General features: G+C 38.4%; 1 protein-coding gene across 1 annotated transcript; it reads left to right on the forward strand.

Moving 5' to 3' along the window:
• Positions 1–1,914: 1,914 nt before the first annotated feature.
• Positions 1,915–8,904, forward strand: LOC129454049 (vitellogenin). The gene is made up of 28 exons (XM_073862219.1): positions 1,915–2,029; positions 2,165–2,185; positions 2,270–2,421; positions 2,527–2,778; positions 2,855–3,016; positions 3,097–3,245; positions 3,326–3,476; positions 3,868–4,025; positions 4,102–4,267; positions 4,363–4,480; positions 4,565–4,791; positions 4,892–5,109; positions 5,197–5,294; positions 5,426–5,550; positions 5,638–5,739; positions 5,833–5,952; positions 6,039–6,225; positions 6,312–6,414; positions 6,512–6,697; positions 6,817–6,928; positions 7,014–7,221; positions 7,303–7,604; positions 7,697–7,741; positions 7,839–7,916; positions 7,998–8,204; positions 8,289–8,431; positions 8,518–8,656; positions 8,756–8,904. Exons 1-28 carry the CDS (start codon positions 1,990–1,992, stop codon positions 8,876–8,878), a joined length of 4,092 nt encoding a protein of 1,363 aa, XP_073718320.1. The 5' UTR covers positions 1,915–1,989; the 3' UTR covers positions 8,879–8,904.
• Positions 8,905–16,090: the final 7,186 nt, after the last annotated feature.

Here is a 16,090-nt window from a genome sequence, read left to right on the forward strand (position 1 = left end):
GTCTCTGTTTTGAGATACAGATGCTCTAGCATCATAAATATAGTATTTTGTTACAGAAGTCCAGATGACAACATGCAAAATATAAACGGGACTCCTTACCTTTGTGTTGACATAACGGTCAAGAATCGAATACAGTCTGTTTCAGATGTGTGAATAACCCATAAAAACTCTCCAATAAAATACATCCAATGACCATTTTTGTCCACAAATGCGTATAATCAGTGAAATATAGATATATTGCCCATTGTTTACATCAGATTTCACATGAACGTCTTGTAATAGAATATAATAAAGTTTTAAATATGGATATTTTTTATCAGGTACACACACAAACACACACACACACACGTTGCTTTTAAGCCAGTGGTTCTCAAACTTTTTCAGCGTGCGGCCCCCTTTGTGTACAGTGCATTCCTTTGCGCCCCCCCCCCCCCAAAAAAAATGTATGACAAAAAACTGTTCTGAAACTTCACATTTTAATTAAACAAAACATAAAATTATACAAAGTAGTGCTGTTGGTTAGTAGCCTTATTTTTTAGGTTTAATTTCACAGAATTTATGATAAATTAATGTATTTCATAAAATGTCATAAAACTGGGGCCCCCCTGGCACTGGCCCCCAGTTTGAGAACCACTGTTTTAAGCAATGTGGATCCTAAGAGACAAAATTTTGGTATAGATCCTATCTAAGATTTATGGAAAAATTTCTCTCCAAATTGTGGAACAAAATGTAAATATCCATCTGCCTAATGATAAAGATGGGAGATCAGGAGTTGGAAGATTTTATTTATTATGTCTATACATTTTTTAAGTAGATGTTAAAATATAATTGTAAGGGTTCTATCACTGTGGGCTTTATTGTTTCGCTTATATTTTTTCTTAAATTGTGTCTTCAAAACTACTTTCTCTTCTAAACGCCTTTTTTAGTCCAGATTCCATATCTGGAATAAATAATTACAAAGTTCACTTACTGTTTTTTTAATCTTTTTCACTAAAAAAGTAATATGGACTTTAACAGTTCTTTTTGATGACAGGATTACAGGCCAGGGTAACCTAACCTTAAACTTTCGCAATGTAATCAAAATTTGCATTACTTAATACAAAGTAAGTTTTGGCCTCCCTGGATGGGTCAAGAAGGATCAAAATGGAAAGATGGCCAGCATCTGAAGCAACAAAAAAGGCATAAAAATATATTTTATAGTTTTGCCTAAGTTAAACCAGGTAAAATCATTGTAAACTAGAAAAGAACCTATACTCAAAAAAGTAATGCTTTAAAATTTAATTTTAACACGATAATTTAACTGAAACTAAAAATATATTTCTAAACATACCACATGGTCAGTAGGTGTAGGCTTCCATGTTTAGTAAATGCTCAAAACACTAAAAATGTTTTAAGTTACCTATCAACTGTGTTACCCAGTAAAGATAACATAGTGAACAGTGGCAAATAGATGGTATTTTAAGAACATATTCCTACAGGATATACATAACACTTTATACAATATAGATTGATCCATACTGTATACCATACTGAAAACCCTAACAAGTTGCTTGAACTTGAAACTTCCACCAATTCGATTGAGTAATGGGTCTCCTAAAAAAAAATTATAATTAAGTTCAGTTAACTTGGTGGTCATATTTAAACTGATAAGATCACCAAACTTGGAGTTTGTATAGTGTACTTAAACAATTAAGTTCAATTAATTAATTAAATATACAGTGACCTATATATTTCTTCTAATTTATATCAGTATATTAAGACAATCATACATAGATTTCTTTATATTAGAAAAAAGACAAATATTTCACTGTGGACATTGGGTTGGAAGATGACATGATTACAGGCCAGGGCAACCTAACTTCTAATTGATATCTATGTACAAATCAGTTGACCAAATGTTAATAATTGATTTAACAAATAATACGTGGTCAGCAAGAAACTACTATAAAAGATTTGTACCTCTGTGGAGTTTTACACAAACCACCAGCCATGAGAGCGGTTGTGCTTGCCCTGACAGTGGCCCTTGTGGGTAAGTAAAAATTAAACTTTACTATATTGTATAAAATATTGTTTCTTTTTAATAAAACTTCTCATTTTACAAAAAATAAAAACATATGTTAACATTTTTAAAGTGATTTTAAGTGTATTGTCTTTATTATTTCAGCTTGTCAACAGATTAACCTTGGTAAGAATTATTATCTTTTTTTTTGGGTTCTTCTTTATATGGTAATTTAAAAATGCCATTAAAAATTGTCTGAACTCTTTTCAGTTCCTGAGTTTGCCCCTGATAAGACCTATGTGTACAACTATGAGGCTTTGCTCTTGGGCGGTCTTCCTCAAGAAGGTCTGGCCAGAGCAGGAATTAAAGTCAGCAGCAAGGTTCATCTCACCGCTGTGACAGAAAATAACTTCCTGATGAAGGTAAATATTACAAATGTAGTAGAGATAAACTGAAATAAAATTGTGCTACAGTAGATGATCTTAAAAGATGTATCTTAAGAGAGTTGTTAAAATGTTTATGTACAGCTCATGGATCCTGTGCTCCATGAGTATGGCGGCATCTGGCCCAGGGATTCTTTCATTCCTGCCACTAAGCTCACTGCAGCACTGGCTGCTCAGCTTCAGATTCCCATCAAGTTTGAGTACGCCAATGGTGTGGTTGGAAAGGTATTTGCCCCAGCAGGAGTATCCTCTACTGTCATGAACTTGCACAGAGGAATCCTCAACATCCTTCAGCTCAACCTCAAGAAGACCCAGAACATTTATGAACTGCAAGAGGTAAGAACGTGGCCAATGTACCTTATAAATCCATTTTAAGACCTCCTATCAAATTTGTTTTTACTTTTCCTGAAAGGCTGGAGCTCAGGGAGTGTGCAGGACCCACTATGTCATCAATGAGGATCAAAAGGCAAACCACATTATTGTCACCAAGTCTAAGGACCTCAGCCACTGTCAGGACAGAATCATGAAGGACATTGGCTTGGCATACACTGAGAGCTGTTCTGAATGCACAAAGGTAATGCAAAGCAAAAACTGGAGAAATATTTAATAGATTGAAAATTTCAGACTATAAACCTCCTTTCTTTCTATCAACAGAGAATCAAGAGTTTGATTGAAACTGCAACTTACAACTACATCATGAAATCAGCTGCAAACGGTGTACTGATAACTGAAGCAACAGTTGAGGAAGTGCATCAGTTTTCACCCTTCAATGAGATCCATGGTGCTGCCCTGATGGAATCAAAGTATGTTGGGTTTTTAAATTAAGTTACGATATTTTGTTCACATTTTCTTATGCAGTTAAGACTGAGAAATCTTTTTCCAGACAAACCTTGACTTTTGTTGAGATTGAGAAGAACCCAATCGTTCCCAACAAAGCTGATTACTTGGCCCGTGGATCCCTGCAGTATGAGTTTGCAACTGAGGTTCTTCAGTCACCTATTCAATTAATGAAGATCAGCGATGCACCAGCCCAGGTACACTTGATTGTTTATCTTAAATGATCCTTTAAAGGCAGGGTCCATGATTTCTGAAAGTCAATGTTGATATTTGAAATCACCTAAACAAACAAGCTCCTACGGCAATAGAATCTAGACCTTCTTTTGACAGACCAGTGCCACACATACGCAACCCAGGCACTGATGTCGGTTAGTAGATGCGCACCTTACTGCTGATTGGCTACAAGTGTGTCTTGTAGTCGGCCCGACTCCCTTTTCCAAAGTGTTTTTGAGATATCGTACACTCCGCCTTTAACTTAAAGAAGTTTAAATGGTTTAAGTTTTAAAACTCTGAGGTTTAAAGGTGCAATTGTTCAAATTTGTTCAAACTGTTCAAATTTCAAATGTATATTACCCTTTCTTTTTTTAGATTGTAGAAGTCCTCAAGCACTTGGTTGCTAACAATATGGCTGTGGTCCATGATGATGCTCCTCTCAAGTATGTTCAGCTCATTCAGCTCCTCCGTGTTGCCACCTGGGAGAATATTGAGGCTATCTGGGCTCAATTCAAGGACAAACCAATTTACAGGTACATTGTTGAAATATATTTATTGAAATACTCTGGAATTAGAAAGATTTTTTCAATAAAACAATGTTCCTGTTAGGCGCTGGCTTCTGGATGCTCTTCCTGCTGTTGGGACACCAGTCGTTATAAAATTCATTAAGGAGAAGTTTCTGGCTGGTGAACTTAACAATTCTGAATTCATTCAGGCTCTTGTGATGGCTCTGCAAATGGTCACTGCTGATTTGGAAACCATCCAGTTCACTGCTGTGGGTACATTTTACTCTTATCAAAGCGTAGATTTGTAAATATTGCCTGAGCCAAACCCGATTGCAGTTTAGTTAATTAAAATCTTTTTGAACAGAGTTTGGCAATGAATGAGAAAGTTGCTGCAATCCCAGCAGTACGTGAAGTGGTCATGCTTGGATATGGTTCTATGATCGCCAAACACTGTGATGCAGTACCCACCTGCCCTACTGAGCTCCTCAGGGTAAAAACTTCAATCCATCCTTGCTTTGAGAAGGACTACTAATTTGCTATATTTTCTAACAATATACACATAACAATCCTCAGGCCCATCCACGATATTGCTGCAGACGCCATTGCCAAAAACGACATTCGTGAAATCTCATTGGCTTTGAAAGTTCTGGGCAATGCTGGTCACCCTGCTAGTCTTAAAACAATCACAAAGGTCCTGCCAGGACTGAGAACTGCAGCTACTACTCTGCCCATTAAAGTCCAGGTTGATGCCATCTTGGCCCTGAGGAACATTGCCAAGAAGGAACCAAAATTGGTAAGAAATTGGTCAGAAGTCATTGAAATTCAGCCATAAAAACCAACTGTGTACATTTTTCTTTTCTTTCAAAGTTAACGAACTTTGTTTCTCACCTCAGGTTCAGCCACTGGCCTTGCAGCTCTTAGTGGACAGGGCTCTCCACCCTGAAGTCCGTATGGTTGCTTGTATTGTGTTGTTTGAGTCAAAACCCTCAGTGGCTCTTGTCTCCAGCCTTGCTGGTGCTTTGAGACTTGAGACCAACATGCACGTGGCAAGCTTTGCCTATTCTCACATTAAGTCTTTGACCAGAATCACTGCTCCTGATATGGCGTCTGTGTAAGGATAACAAACCATTATCGAATTTAGTATTTTATAATATCCCTTCATTTCAGCACAATAAATAATCATTGTTTTCATTTTCAGTGCTGGTGCAGCAAGTGTTGCCATCAAACTGCTGAGCCGCAAGCTGGACAGGCTTAGTTACCATTTCAGCAGAGCCCTTCAGTTGGATATCTATCATAGTAAGTCAAAGTCACAGTAAATCATGGTAGTCAGTGAACAGAAGGCACCAAGGGCATTTCTTAACAGCTTTATCTTGTGAAATTACAAGACTTTGTCCATTAACTTAATTGGTTTCTCTGTCAATGTGAAGCTCCTCTAATGATTGGAGCTGCTGGTAGTGCCTATATGATCAATGATGGTGCCACCATCCTGCCCAGAGCTGTCATAGCTAAAGCACGTGCCTACCTGGCTGGAGCTGCTGCCGATGTTGTTGAGGTGAACACTTAGGATTAATTTCCTAACTATTAGACTTCTGGTTTTAGATACTTTCATTGCATTTACTTGGTGGCATCTTTTAAACAGTTTGGTGTGAGAACTGAAGGAATCCAAGAAGCTTTTCAGCAATCACCTGCTGCAGATCAAAATGCTGACGTTATTACAAATATAAGGCGCACACTAAAAGCAGTAAGTTATGTCTAAGTTTATTGTTTAATTGTAAATCATTAAAAACAAAGATGCATTTTGCTTACATCATGATTTCTCTTTCAACTCCTTAAGTTCACCAACTGGAAGAATCTGCCAGACAATCAGCCATTGGCTTCAGTCTACATGAAATTATTTGGACAAGAAGTGGCTTTTGTCAACATTGACAAGACTCTCATTGAACAAGCAATACCGGTATTGTGATGTCCTCTCGCTGATTGCTATAAATTTCAGATCTGTTACAATCATAATACAAAATTTATCATAAATACTATCCCCAGCTGGCTACTGGACAAAAACAACGTGAACTGTTAAGGGAAGCCCTTAAAGCATTGCAGGAAGGATTTGCCATGCAGTATGCTAAACCCCTGTTAGCAGCTGAAGTGCGTCGTATCTTACCAACAGCAGTTGGTCTGCCAATGGAGCTCAGTTTGTATACTGCTGCTGTTGCTGCTGCATCCGTCAATGGTACATTTCTGTGGTTAATTTTTCATGTTCTGTCCTATTTTATAAAAGGCTTCTAGTTTTGAATTTTATTCTGTTCATCCTTCAAGTTAAGGCCACTATCACACCTCCTCTTCCTGAGCAACATGACACCTTAACTCTTGAGCAGCTGAAGAGGACTGATATTCATCTGCAAGCTGAAGCTAAACCAAGGTTGACCATAAAAGCTGCATATTTGTACATGCAGACAGACCTAAAATATGTAACTTAGTATGACAAATATAACCTTGATTGTAATCTCTTCTTTCAGTGTTGCTCTGCAGACCTTTGCTGTGATGGGAGTAAACACTGCCTTGATCCAAGCTGCTGTAATGGCCAAAGGAAAGATCCGTACAATCCTCCCTGGAAAAGTAGCTGCAAGAGCAGACCTCCTTAAGGGCAACTACAAGGTGGAGCTCCTGCCTGTTGAGGTTCCTGAACATATTGCTACCATGAGGTAATACAGTTATTAAAGCTGGTATAAAATTTATGCAAAAATGTAACAAACAAACAAAATAACAAAAAGTAAAAAAATAAAGACTGCTAAAAGTATCTGTTTTTTTCTTTTTTGGACAGCTTTGAGACTCTTGCTGTGGTCAGAAATATGGAAGATCCCACTGCTGAGAGGATTGTTCCTTTGGTGCCAGAGATGTCTGCTCAAAACTCTCAGACTAGTTCTGGTGAACAGGTAAGTTTTTAATCAACTCCTGAACTTGCATATGCAGTAACATCCTAAGATTTAATTTGCTTAAGTTTTCATTTTTTCTTGACAGTCTTCCGAGAGACATTATTATGGTGTATCTGCTGATGTCCGGTCTGTGAGATCTGCTGCTCCACTGCACAAGACTATGTGTCATGCTGTCCCATACATTGAACTCAAAGGATGCGTTGAAGTGAACTCCCGCAATGCTGCTTTTATCAAGGATGCTCCACTATTCTACATACTTGGACAGCATTCAGCACGTGTTGCTATAGCAAGAGGTATTCTTATAAACAGCATTGCATTCATGCAAATCAAAATCTTCTCAGAGAAAATATAAAGGTTTGTTGTTTTGTCTGCAGGTGATGGTCCTGCAGTTGAAAGATTGGAGCTTGAGGTCCAAGTTGGGCCTAAAGCAGCTGAGATGCTCAATAAGCAAATCAACCTTATTGATGAGGAGACTCCAGAGGGAAAGACCATCCTGTTGAAACTGAGGGAAATCCTGGAGGCTGAAGCCAAAAATGCTCCGGTATCTTCCAAGAGTAGCAGCAGCAGCAGCAGCAGAAGCAGTAGCAGCAGAAGCAGCAGCAGAAGCAGCAACAGCCGCAGTTCTAGCAGTTCCAGCAGTTCAAGCTCCTCCATCTCCAGCTCTCGCATGAGTAAGGTGAGGAGATGGATTGTTGCTTACAGGTTAGGTATTAGGTGTCATAAAGTTTCTCTAAGAAACAGGTATAATCATTTTATATGCCTTTTCAGACTGCCACCATCATTGAGCCTTTTAGGAAATTCCACAAAGATCGGGTAACTATACTAAAATTACTATTGTTCACAGCAAGTGTAGACATTTTTTTAGGATTTCCTATACAGATTTTGTTACAAAGCATTTTTCTGTTTACAGTACCAGGCACCCCATGGAGCCTCAAAGGCAAGAAGCAGTGGAAGCGCTGGGTCTAGTTTTGAGGTCATTCAGAAACAAGTGAGTCAGTTTGTGTTGTGTTGTTCATAAGACAAATCCAAAAACTATCATTATCTTACTAAGGTTACATGTGTTTTTTAGGCTAAGTTCCTTGGAAACTCTATCCCACCTGTTTTTGCTGTTTTTGCCCGTGCTGTGAGAGTTGACCGAAAACTCCTGGGCTACCAACTTGCTGCTTATTTTGATAGGCCAACTGAAAGAGTCCAGCTTGTTGTGTCCTCAATTGCTGAAAATGACAACATGAAAATTTGTGCTGATGGTGTCCTGCTCAGCAAGCACAAAGTTGTGGTAGGAGTGGATCTTGAAAAAATCCAACTGAACAGATTTAAGTTGAATTGAAGTAAATTTAACACACCTTAAATGTCCTTTTAGGCAAAGGTTGCTTGGGGTCCAGAGTGTCAACAATATCAAATCACTGCCAAAGCTGAGGCTGGTGTTCTTGGAGAATTCCCTGCTGCCCGTCTGGAGCTGGAATGGGAAAGACTTCCAATTATTGTTACCAACTATGCCAAAAAGTAATGTTAATTAACACACAACATATTCTTAGGCTATTTAAAAAAAATTAAATATAACTCTGCTCTTTGTATCACTTCTCTAATAGGGTGTCTAAGCAAATCTCTATGGCAGCTCTCCGGGCAGGATTCAAACTTGAAAGAGCCACAAACAGCGATAAAGAGATTGAACTGACTGCAGCCTTGCCAAATCAAAGGACTCTGAATGTCATGGCTAGGATTCCAGAGGTGAGAAGACAAGAATCATTCATTTAAATGTTTATGACTCACAAAGAGTAATTTATAACTTGAAAAACAACTAATTTATTTTTGTATCTGCCGCTTTAGATGACAATGTCAAGAATGGCGATTCATCTCCCTTATGCTGTTCCCATCAATCCAGATGGAACTTTTTCCATTCATATTGAGGAGGACATTCTGACCTGGCTTAAGAACCAAATGTATGAATAATTGACAAATAAGACTTCTGAAGAAAATGAGAACAGTGTTCATATGATTGTTGTTGACATTTTAATTGAAAATGTTTGTAATGTGATCCTAATAAATTTTCAGCAAGCATCAGTGATTTGTAAATTCTTATTATTATATTGACAACCTGCAACACTCATAATGAGTGCAATATAAATGGGTCAGCCTTTTAGCTCAGAAACACCTCATGCATTGCCGCTCCCAATATAAAGGCTTTCCTTTGTCATTTATGTTTGGATAACACTCCTATGTCTTCTTCAATTAAAAATGTCTAGTGCATGGAAGTTAGTAAAACTAGAAAACTTCCTCTGACAAGATGTTTGGAATGACTTTTCGCAAAAGGGAAAACTAAATTTGGACTGCTAAATATGACTGCATATCCACGGTCCATATTTTGTTGTTTTCACTTCTCTGGCAAACGCTGACAGTCGAACAGTTGTTCGTGACCAAACATTGCATTAGTTGACATGCAATAACTGTCGAGGCTCAATCCTATAGCTTCAGTGGGCAACCAGTCTTAGGCTACAGAGTGATATGGCTGCTGGCTATGTAACTAATAATTTTGAGTGAATTATCCATTTAACTCTGTTTAATAAAACCCTGCTTTTGCAAGTCGTGGCAAATACATACAGTGAGAAAATAACTGCCAGTTGTTTAGCAACAGCAAATCATACACTGTCTCATGACTCACCTCATTAACTACAGGATTTACATCCAGTGTAAAATTTGGGAAAAGTTAGCCAGTAATCTGTTAATTCAGGGTTTAAAATGACCAAAGGTCTCAAAAACTATAAACAACCAATATTTGTAAATTTTCCAAATGAGACTTTATAAACGATAATAACTAGCTTCTGGTATCGCATTGACAGTGTTTATTCTTCTTCGATTAATGGCAGGTAGCACCAACATTAAGGTGCATTATCGCCACCTACTGTGTTGGAGTGGCTTCTGTGAACCCTGGACCCTATTTACTACCGCTATAATGCTTTGAAAAACCAGGACATTTTCTAAAATAATTTTAATTGTGTTCATCAATTACAGAAAGAGATAAAGAGAGAGAGAGAGAGAGAGAGAGAGAGAAAGAAAGAGAGAGAGAGAGGGAGAGATTGCTTTTAAGCAATTTAGATCCTAAGAGATAAGATGTTGGTAAAGATCCTAATTAAACATTCACAGTGCTGGAGGAAAATGTAAGTGAGCCCATGGACTAATTACTTTATTGAAAGCTCTTTTTTGTCAGAAGCTGGCAAACTGGAGTCCAATTAATAAAATGAGTTTAAATGTGTGGTGTAGTGCAACTTTGATTGATATTAAGACACTCACACATTTTTAAGATTGCTGTCCTTAAGAAGCATCATCTCTTCTGAACCATGCTCTTATAATGATATCTGATCAAGAGACGTTGCACTCCATAAGGCTGAAAAGGGATACAAAACAATCTCAAAATGTTTAGACCTTCATCAGTCTACACTTAGACAAATTGTCTATAAATGGAGACAGTTAAATACTGTAGCTACCCTTCCTAGAAGTGGGCGCACAGTCAAGATGACTCCTAAGACACCATGCAGAATACTCAATGAAGTAAAGAAGAACCCACGAGTAACAGCTAAAGGCTTGAAGACATCATTGGAACGGGCACACAGCTCTGTTCCTGAGTCTACCATACGCAAGTCTTTGGACAGGCACGGTGTCTATGACAGTACACCACGGAGGAAGCCGCTGCTCTCCCGAAAAACATTGCTGTGAGCTTGAAGTTTGCAAAAGAGCACCTTGGCAAACCCCAGTGCTACTGGGAAAATATTTTATGGATTAATGAAACAAAAGTTGATTTTTTTGGAAAAAATGTTATGGCGCAAAATGGGCACAGCTTACCAACATCAAAACATCATCCCAACAGGGAAGTATGGTGGAGGGAACATCATGATTTGGGCTTGCTTTGCTGCCTCATGGCCTGGACCACTTGCCATCATCGAGGGAAAAATGAATTATTAAGTTAAAATAAAAAGTACTACAGGATAATGTCAGGGTGGCTGTCCACCAGTTGAAGCTCAGTAGAAGTTAGTTGATGCAACAGGACAATGACCTTAAGCATTGTAGTAAATCCACTACAGACTGGCTTAAGAAAATCAAAATGCGCCATTTGGAGTGGCCAAGTCAAAGCCCATACCTTAACCTGTGGAATGACCTCCAGAGAGCGGTTCACACCAGACATCCTACAAATGTGTCTGAGTTAAAGCGGTTTTGTAAATGGGAATGAGCAAAAATTGCTTCTGAACGATGCGCAGGTCTGATTCAGAACTACTGAAAGCGCTTGCTTGAAGTATTTGCTGCCAAATGAGGCTCAACAAGCTGTTAAATCCAAGGGTTCACTTACATTTTCCTCCAGCACTATGAATGTTTAATGGGGGTTCTCAAAAAAGACACAAAAAACTAGAATTATTTGTGTGTTGTCACCTTATGCGCATTGTGTTTGTCTGTTGTTGTGACCTAGATGAGGATCAGATCACATTTTATGGCAAATCACAGTAGAAAACCAGTTTATTCCTAGGGGTTTACATACTTTTTCTTGCCACTGTATATCAGAAAGGCTTTCTAGTGTATTAAGGGTCAAGCAGTTTAACCTGCTATTGAATACTTGTTTATTTGTTCGCTCATACTTTTTCTTAAATTGTGTCTCTAAAACAACTTTCTCTTTTAAACATGTTTTGTTGAGTGCAGATTCATATCCATCAACACATTTGTTTTTCATGGGATTCTTCTGTATTTTGCCGTTCTATCCCACTATCATCATATTTAAATATTTTCTTGTATTTTTCCCATATTTGATATGTTTTCTACATTCACCACCGGGAAAGCAGACGGCAGTATTAGCTGTAACATCTTACTCAAATGGCACGTCAATGAAATAATAAGAAGAAGAACCGCATCCATTCCGGAGGAGGTGGTGTGCACCACATTCTTTGTAACTTTGCATGTTAGGAAACACTGCTGTTTGTGCTTTACTGTCATGAAAATCAATCACACTCGTGTTAGAAGGTGTTAAAGATTGCAATGTATGCAGGTGATGGTCTCCTTCCTGATATTTTTAATTTTTGCATGTTTGTCACAATTTAATGTTTCAGATAATGAAAAAAAGTAAATGTTATATTAAAATAACACAAGTACACACAACAGCAGTTTTTAATTGAAGGTAAAACAAAACCAAAACCCACATGGCCCTGTATAAAAAAGTGCCCCACCTCCCATTAAAACATAACTGTGGTTTATCAGACCTGACTTTAATTTCTCTAGCCACACCCAGGCCTGGTTACTGCTAGAAATCACTTAAATAGGACCTGCCTGACAAACTGAATTAGACCAAAAGAGCCTTCAAATGCTACACATCATGTTGAAATCCAAAGAAATTCAGAAACAAATGAGAATAAGAAGTAATTGAGTTCTAACAGTCTGGAAAAGGTTATAAGCCATTTCTAAAGATTTGGGACTCCAGCAAACCACAGTGAGAGCCATTATCCACAAATAAAACATGAAAACATGGAATAGTGGTGATCCTTCCCCGGAGTGGTCGGCCGACTTACCCCAAAAGTGCTACAACCACTCATCTAAAAGATCACAAAAGACCCCACAACAACATCCAAAGAACTGCCTCATTTGGGGTCAGTTAAGGCCCCTGTTCCAAGACAACAACGCTGCTGAGTAAAAAGAAAATAAAGGCTTGTCTCAGTTTGGCCAGAAAACATCTTGATGATCCCAAAGACTTTTGGGAATATACTCTGTGTACTGGTGAGACAAAAGTTTAAATTTTTGGAAGGAATGTGTCCCATTTAGGCACGGGCCGGTTACCGGTTTCAAGGTATACCAAGGTTTTAAAGGGCGGTTTCACATTTGGTGCGATTGCCTGGTCTGAACCCGAGTTCGATTGCTCCCCCCTCCCCATGCCCCCCATGGACTGTGTTCACATATTATTTTTGCATCCGAACCTTGGTACACTTGCATCATCAAGCTGCAGCCGGCGCGTTCTCATGTTGCTTGGCAACCGCTGTAAACAAGAAGACGACAAGCGTGATTGACGAACTGAATGCCTCCGCAAAACTTGACGTCGGCGGACAGCCCTTTGTCATCGAAACGACTGTAGTATGTTTGTGGCTGACAGAAGCAAGTGCGTTTCTGTATTATTTCTTTGAAAACAAAACCAAAGGTTTAAAAAAATAAGAACAAAAGTCAAGCAAGCATTCTATGCATTTTGTTGTCAAGGTAAGTGCACGCACACAAACACACATCTGTTTTGGTGGGACATTCCATATAATACGTAATTAACAGCGGTTCACTTCCGGGATTTGGTACGATTGCGCCCACATCAGCAGCGAACCGATCTGGAGTTCACATGAACCGGACCCCAGACCACCCTTTTTAAGCGGACTCGAGTACATCATCCAAATGTACCGAACTCTGATGTCAATCGAACCCGGGTGCGCACCAAAAGTGCTAATGTGAAAACGCCCAAACAGTCAAGGTTTCAAAACCACTAAAATGTTGTGTGATACCGTCTCCAAGGGATAAGTCATGTGATTGATTTGATGATTACATTTAATATACATTACGTAAATTTTATATATTTTTTGAAAGCATATTATAATTTAAAGGCTTTATTTTTACCTGGCATTTGAAAATAAAACATTTTAGTGTTGCAATGGCAATACAGCAACATTGTGAAACCATGGTATTTTTGCTAAAGGTTATCATATCACCAGAATCTTATACCGGCCCATGCCTAGTCCCATTATGTCTGGCGTAGAGTAACACAGCATTTCAGTAAAGAACATCATGCCAACAGTAAAATGTGGTAGTGGTAGTGTGATGGTCTGGGGCTGTTTTGCTGCTTCAGGACCTGGAAGACTTGCTGTAATAAATGGAACCATGAATTCCGCTGTCTACCAAATAATCCGGAAGGACAATGTTCAGTTCGTGACCTCAAGTTGAAGCAAACTTGGATTCTGCAGCAAGACAATGATGCAAAACAGACTAGCAAGTCCACCTCTGAATGGCTGTAAACACACCAGCAAGTCTACAACTGAATGGCTGAAGAAAAACAAAATGAAGACTTTGTAGGGGCCTAGTCAAACTCCTGACCTCAATCATATTGCCAGAATTCATCAACAGCGCTGACTCATTGCAAGTTATCGGAAACGCTTGAATGCACTTGATGCTGCTAAGGGTGGCCCGACCAGTTATTAGGTTTAGGGGGCAAGCATTTTTTCACACAGGGCCACATGTATTTGGATTTTGTTTTTCCTTCATAATAAAAACCTTTTAAAAACGGCATGTTGTGTTTACTTGTGTTATCTTTGATTAATATTTACAATTGTTTGATGATCTGAAACATTAAAGTGTGACAAACATGCAAACAATTAAAATCAGGAAGGGGAGAAGCCGAGACTTTTTTACATCATTGTATGGGTATAACAAGTCCTTTGCAGATTCAGGAGAGCCACACAACAAATGAAAAGGGTATTCCCCATCCATCCTCTTAGTGCAGGGGTGGGCAATTCTGGTCCTGGAGGGCCACAGTCCTGCAGAGTTTAGCTCCAACCCTAATCAAGCACACCCGAAAAATCTAATCAAAGTTTTCAGTATCACTTGCAAATGAAGTTCAGGTGTGCTTGACTAGGGTTGGAGCTAAACTCTGCAGGACTGTGGCCCTACAGGACCAGAATTGCCCACCCTTGTCTTAGTGCATGGTACACAGGGGTTTTCAAACTGTGGGTTGGGACCATCTAGTGGATTTTACAAAGTTTTGACCTATTAATGAAAATGGTTTTGATGTCAGGTAGTTTGGGGTTGCAATTAAACATACATTTAATTCATACATTGAAAAGATAAACCAATCTCTTCTAAATAAAAAACAAACGTATTTTTGATATTTTTATATAAAATATTTAGGTGGGTCCTGAGATAAACTATATTTGTCTAGTGGGCCACAGAATAAGTTGGGAAGGGGGTAAATGTTTAGTTTGGTTGCTTTCAAATGCCATGATGACAGGTATGTCCAGATTCCATATCTGGAAATGAATAATTACAAAGTTCACTTTTATTTAATCTCTTTCACTAAAAAAGAAATATGGACTTTAACAGTTCTTTTTTGATGACAGGATTACAGGCCAGGGTAACCTAACCTTAAACTTTCGCAATGTAATCAGTTCATGCTTACACAAAGAGAGAATTTTTCCACTAAAATGTTTTATAAGTAATGCTTGTGTTACTACAATAAGATATTGAGCAGCCATACATCATTTTTAATACACAGTAGTAGATTAGGCCATAAATAAACTTTAGTTAAATTAACAAATGTATATGGGTCATTCTATAATTGTGGGTACATCTCGTGGTAGTGAAGTATATTTTAATATATTTTTATCAATATAAAGTCACAATCCTTAATTTACTTGTAAAATTATATATTTCCTTATACCACCACTATATGTTGAAATTTAGTTTATTTAATTATTTTGTAAAGTAGCTTGTTTTATGCACAAATTCACTTAAATTTTACATTTTTGTCTTAAAACTAGGCTTATTTTCTCAGGTCATTTTGCTTATCAAGAAAATGCATCTTGATTTAAGAATTTTTAGATATTTGTACTAAAAACAAGACTCAAATACTAAGTAAGTAAGTCATTTTTTGCAAAGTGCAGAATTACTCTTCCACCATGTGTTCAGGTACTTTGGAATCCCAGAAGACATTGTTTCCGACCGAGGTCCTTAATTAATCTCAGAAGTCTGGAAATCCTTTATGAAGCTCCTAGATGTGACCATAACCCTCTTCTCCAGCTATTACCCCAGACAAATGGCCAAACAGAACGCAAGATTCAGGAAATGAGGCGATTCCTCCGAACCTACCACAATCGCCAGAACTCCTGGAGCCAATTCCTTCCCTTGGGGCGAGTACACACAAAACTTCCTTCTTCAGCAAGCTACTGGTCTCACACTGTTTCAGTAGGTACTCGATTAACAACCACCGATGTTACCCTGGATGGAGGAACCTTCTGAAGTCCCCTCTGTGCAACTTTGGTTTCGGGAAAATGAGAGGGTCTGGGACTCAGCTCACCACCATCTGCAAGAAGCAGTAAGACAACAATGGACTGCGGATGCCCACCATTCCAGGAACCCGTCTATAAGGTGGGATAGATTGTGTGGTTG

Source organism: Misgurnus anguillicaudatus, chromosome 23, assembly GCF_027580225.2.
Source record: "Misgurnus anguillicaudatus chromosome 23, ASM2758022v2, whole genome shotgun sequence".
Lineage (NCBI taxonomy): Eukaryota > Metazoa > Chordata > Actinopteri > Cypriniformes > Cobitidae > Misgurnus > Misgurnus anguillicaudatus.

What these genes read in the sequence shown, in the direction of transcription:
- LOC129454049 (XM_073862219.1), top strand. Translation starts at nt 1,990, where the DNA reads ATGAGAGCGGTTGTGCTTGCCCTGACAGTGGCCCTTGTGG. An exon ending in TCATTGAACAAGCAATACCG is followed by an intron (nt 5,953 to 6,038) that starts GTATTGTGATGT and finishes TACTATCCCCAG; the next exon opens with CTGGCTACTGGACAAAAACA. An exon ending in TTGAGGTCATTCAGAAACAA is followed by an intron (nt 7,917 to 7,997) that starts GTGAGTCAGTTT and finishes TGTGTTTTTTAG; the next exon opens with GCTAAGTTCCTTGGAAACTC.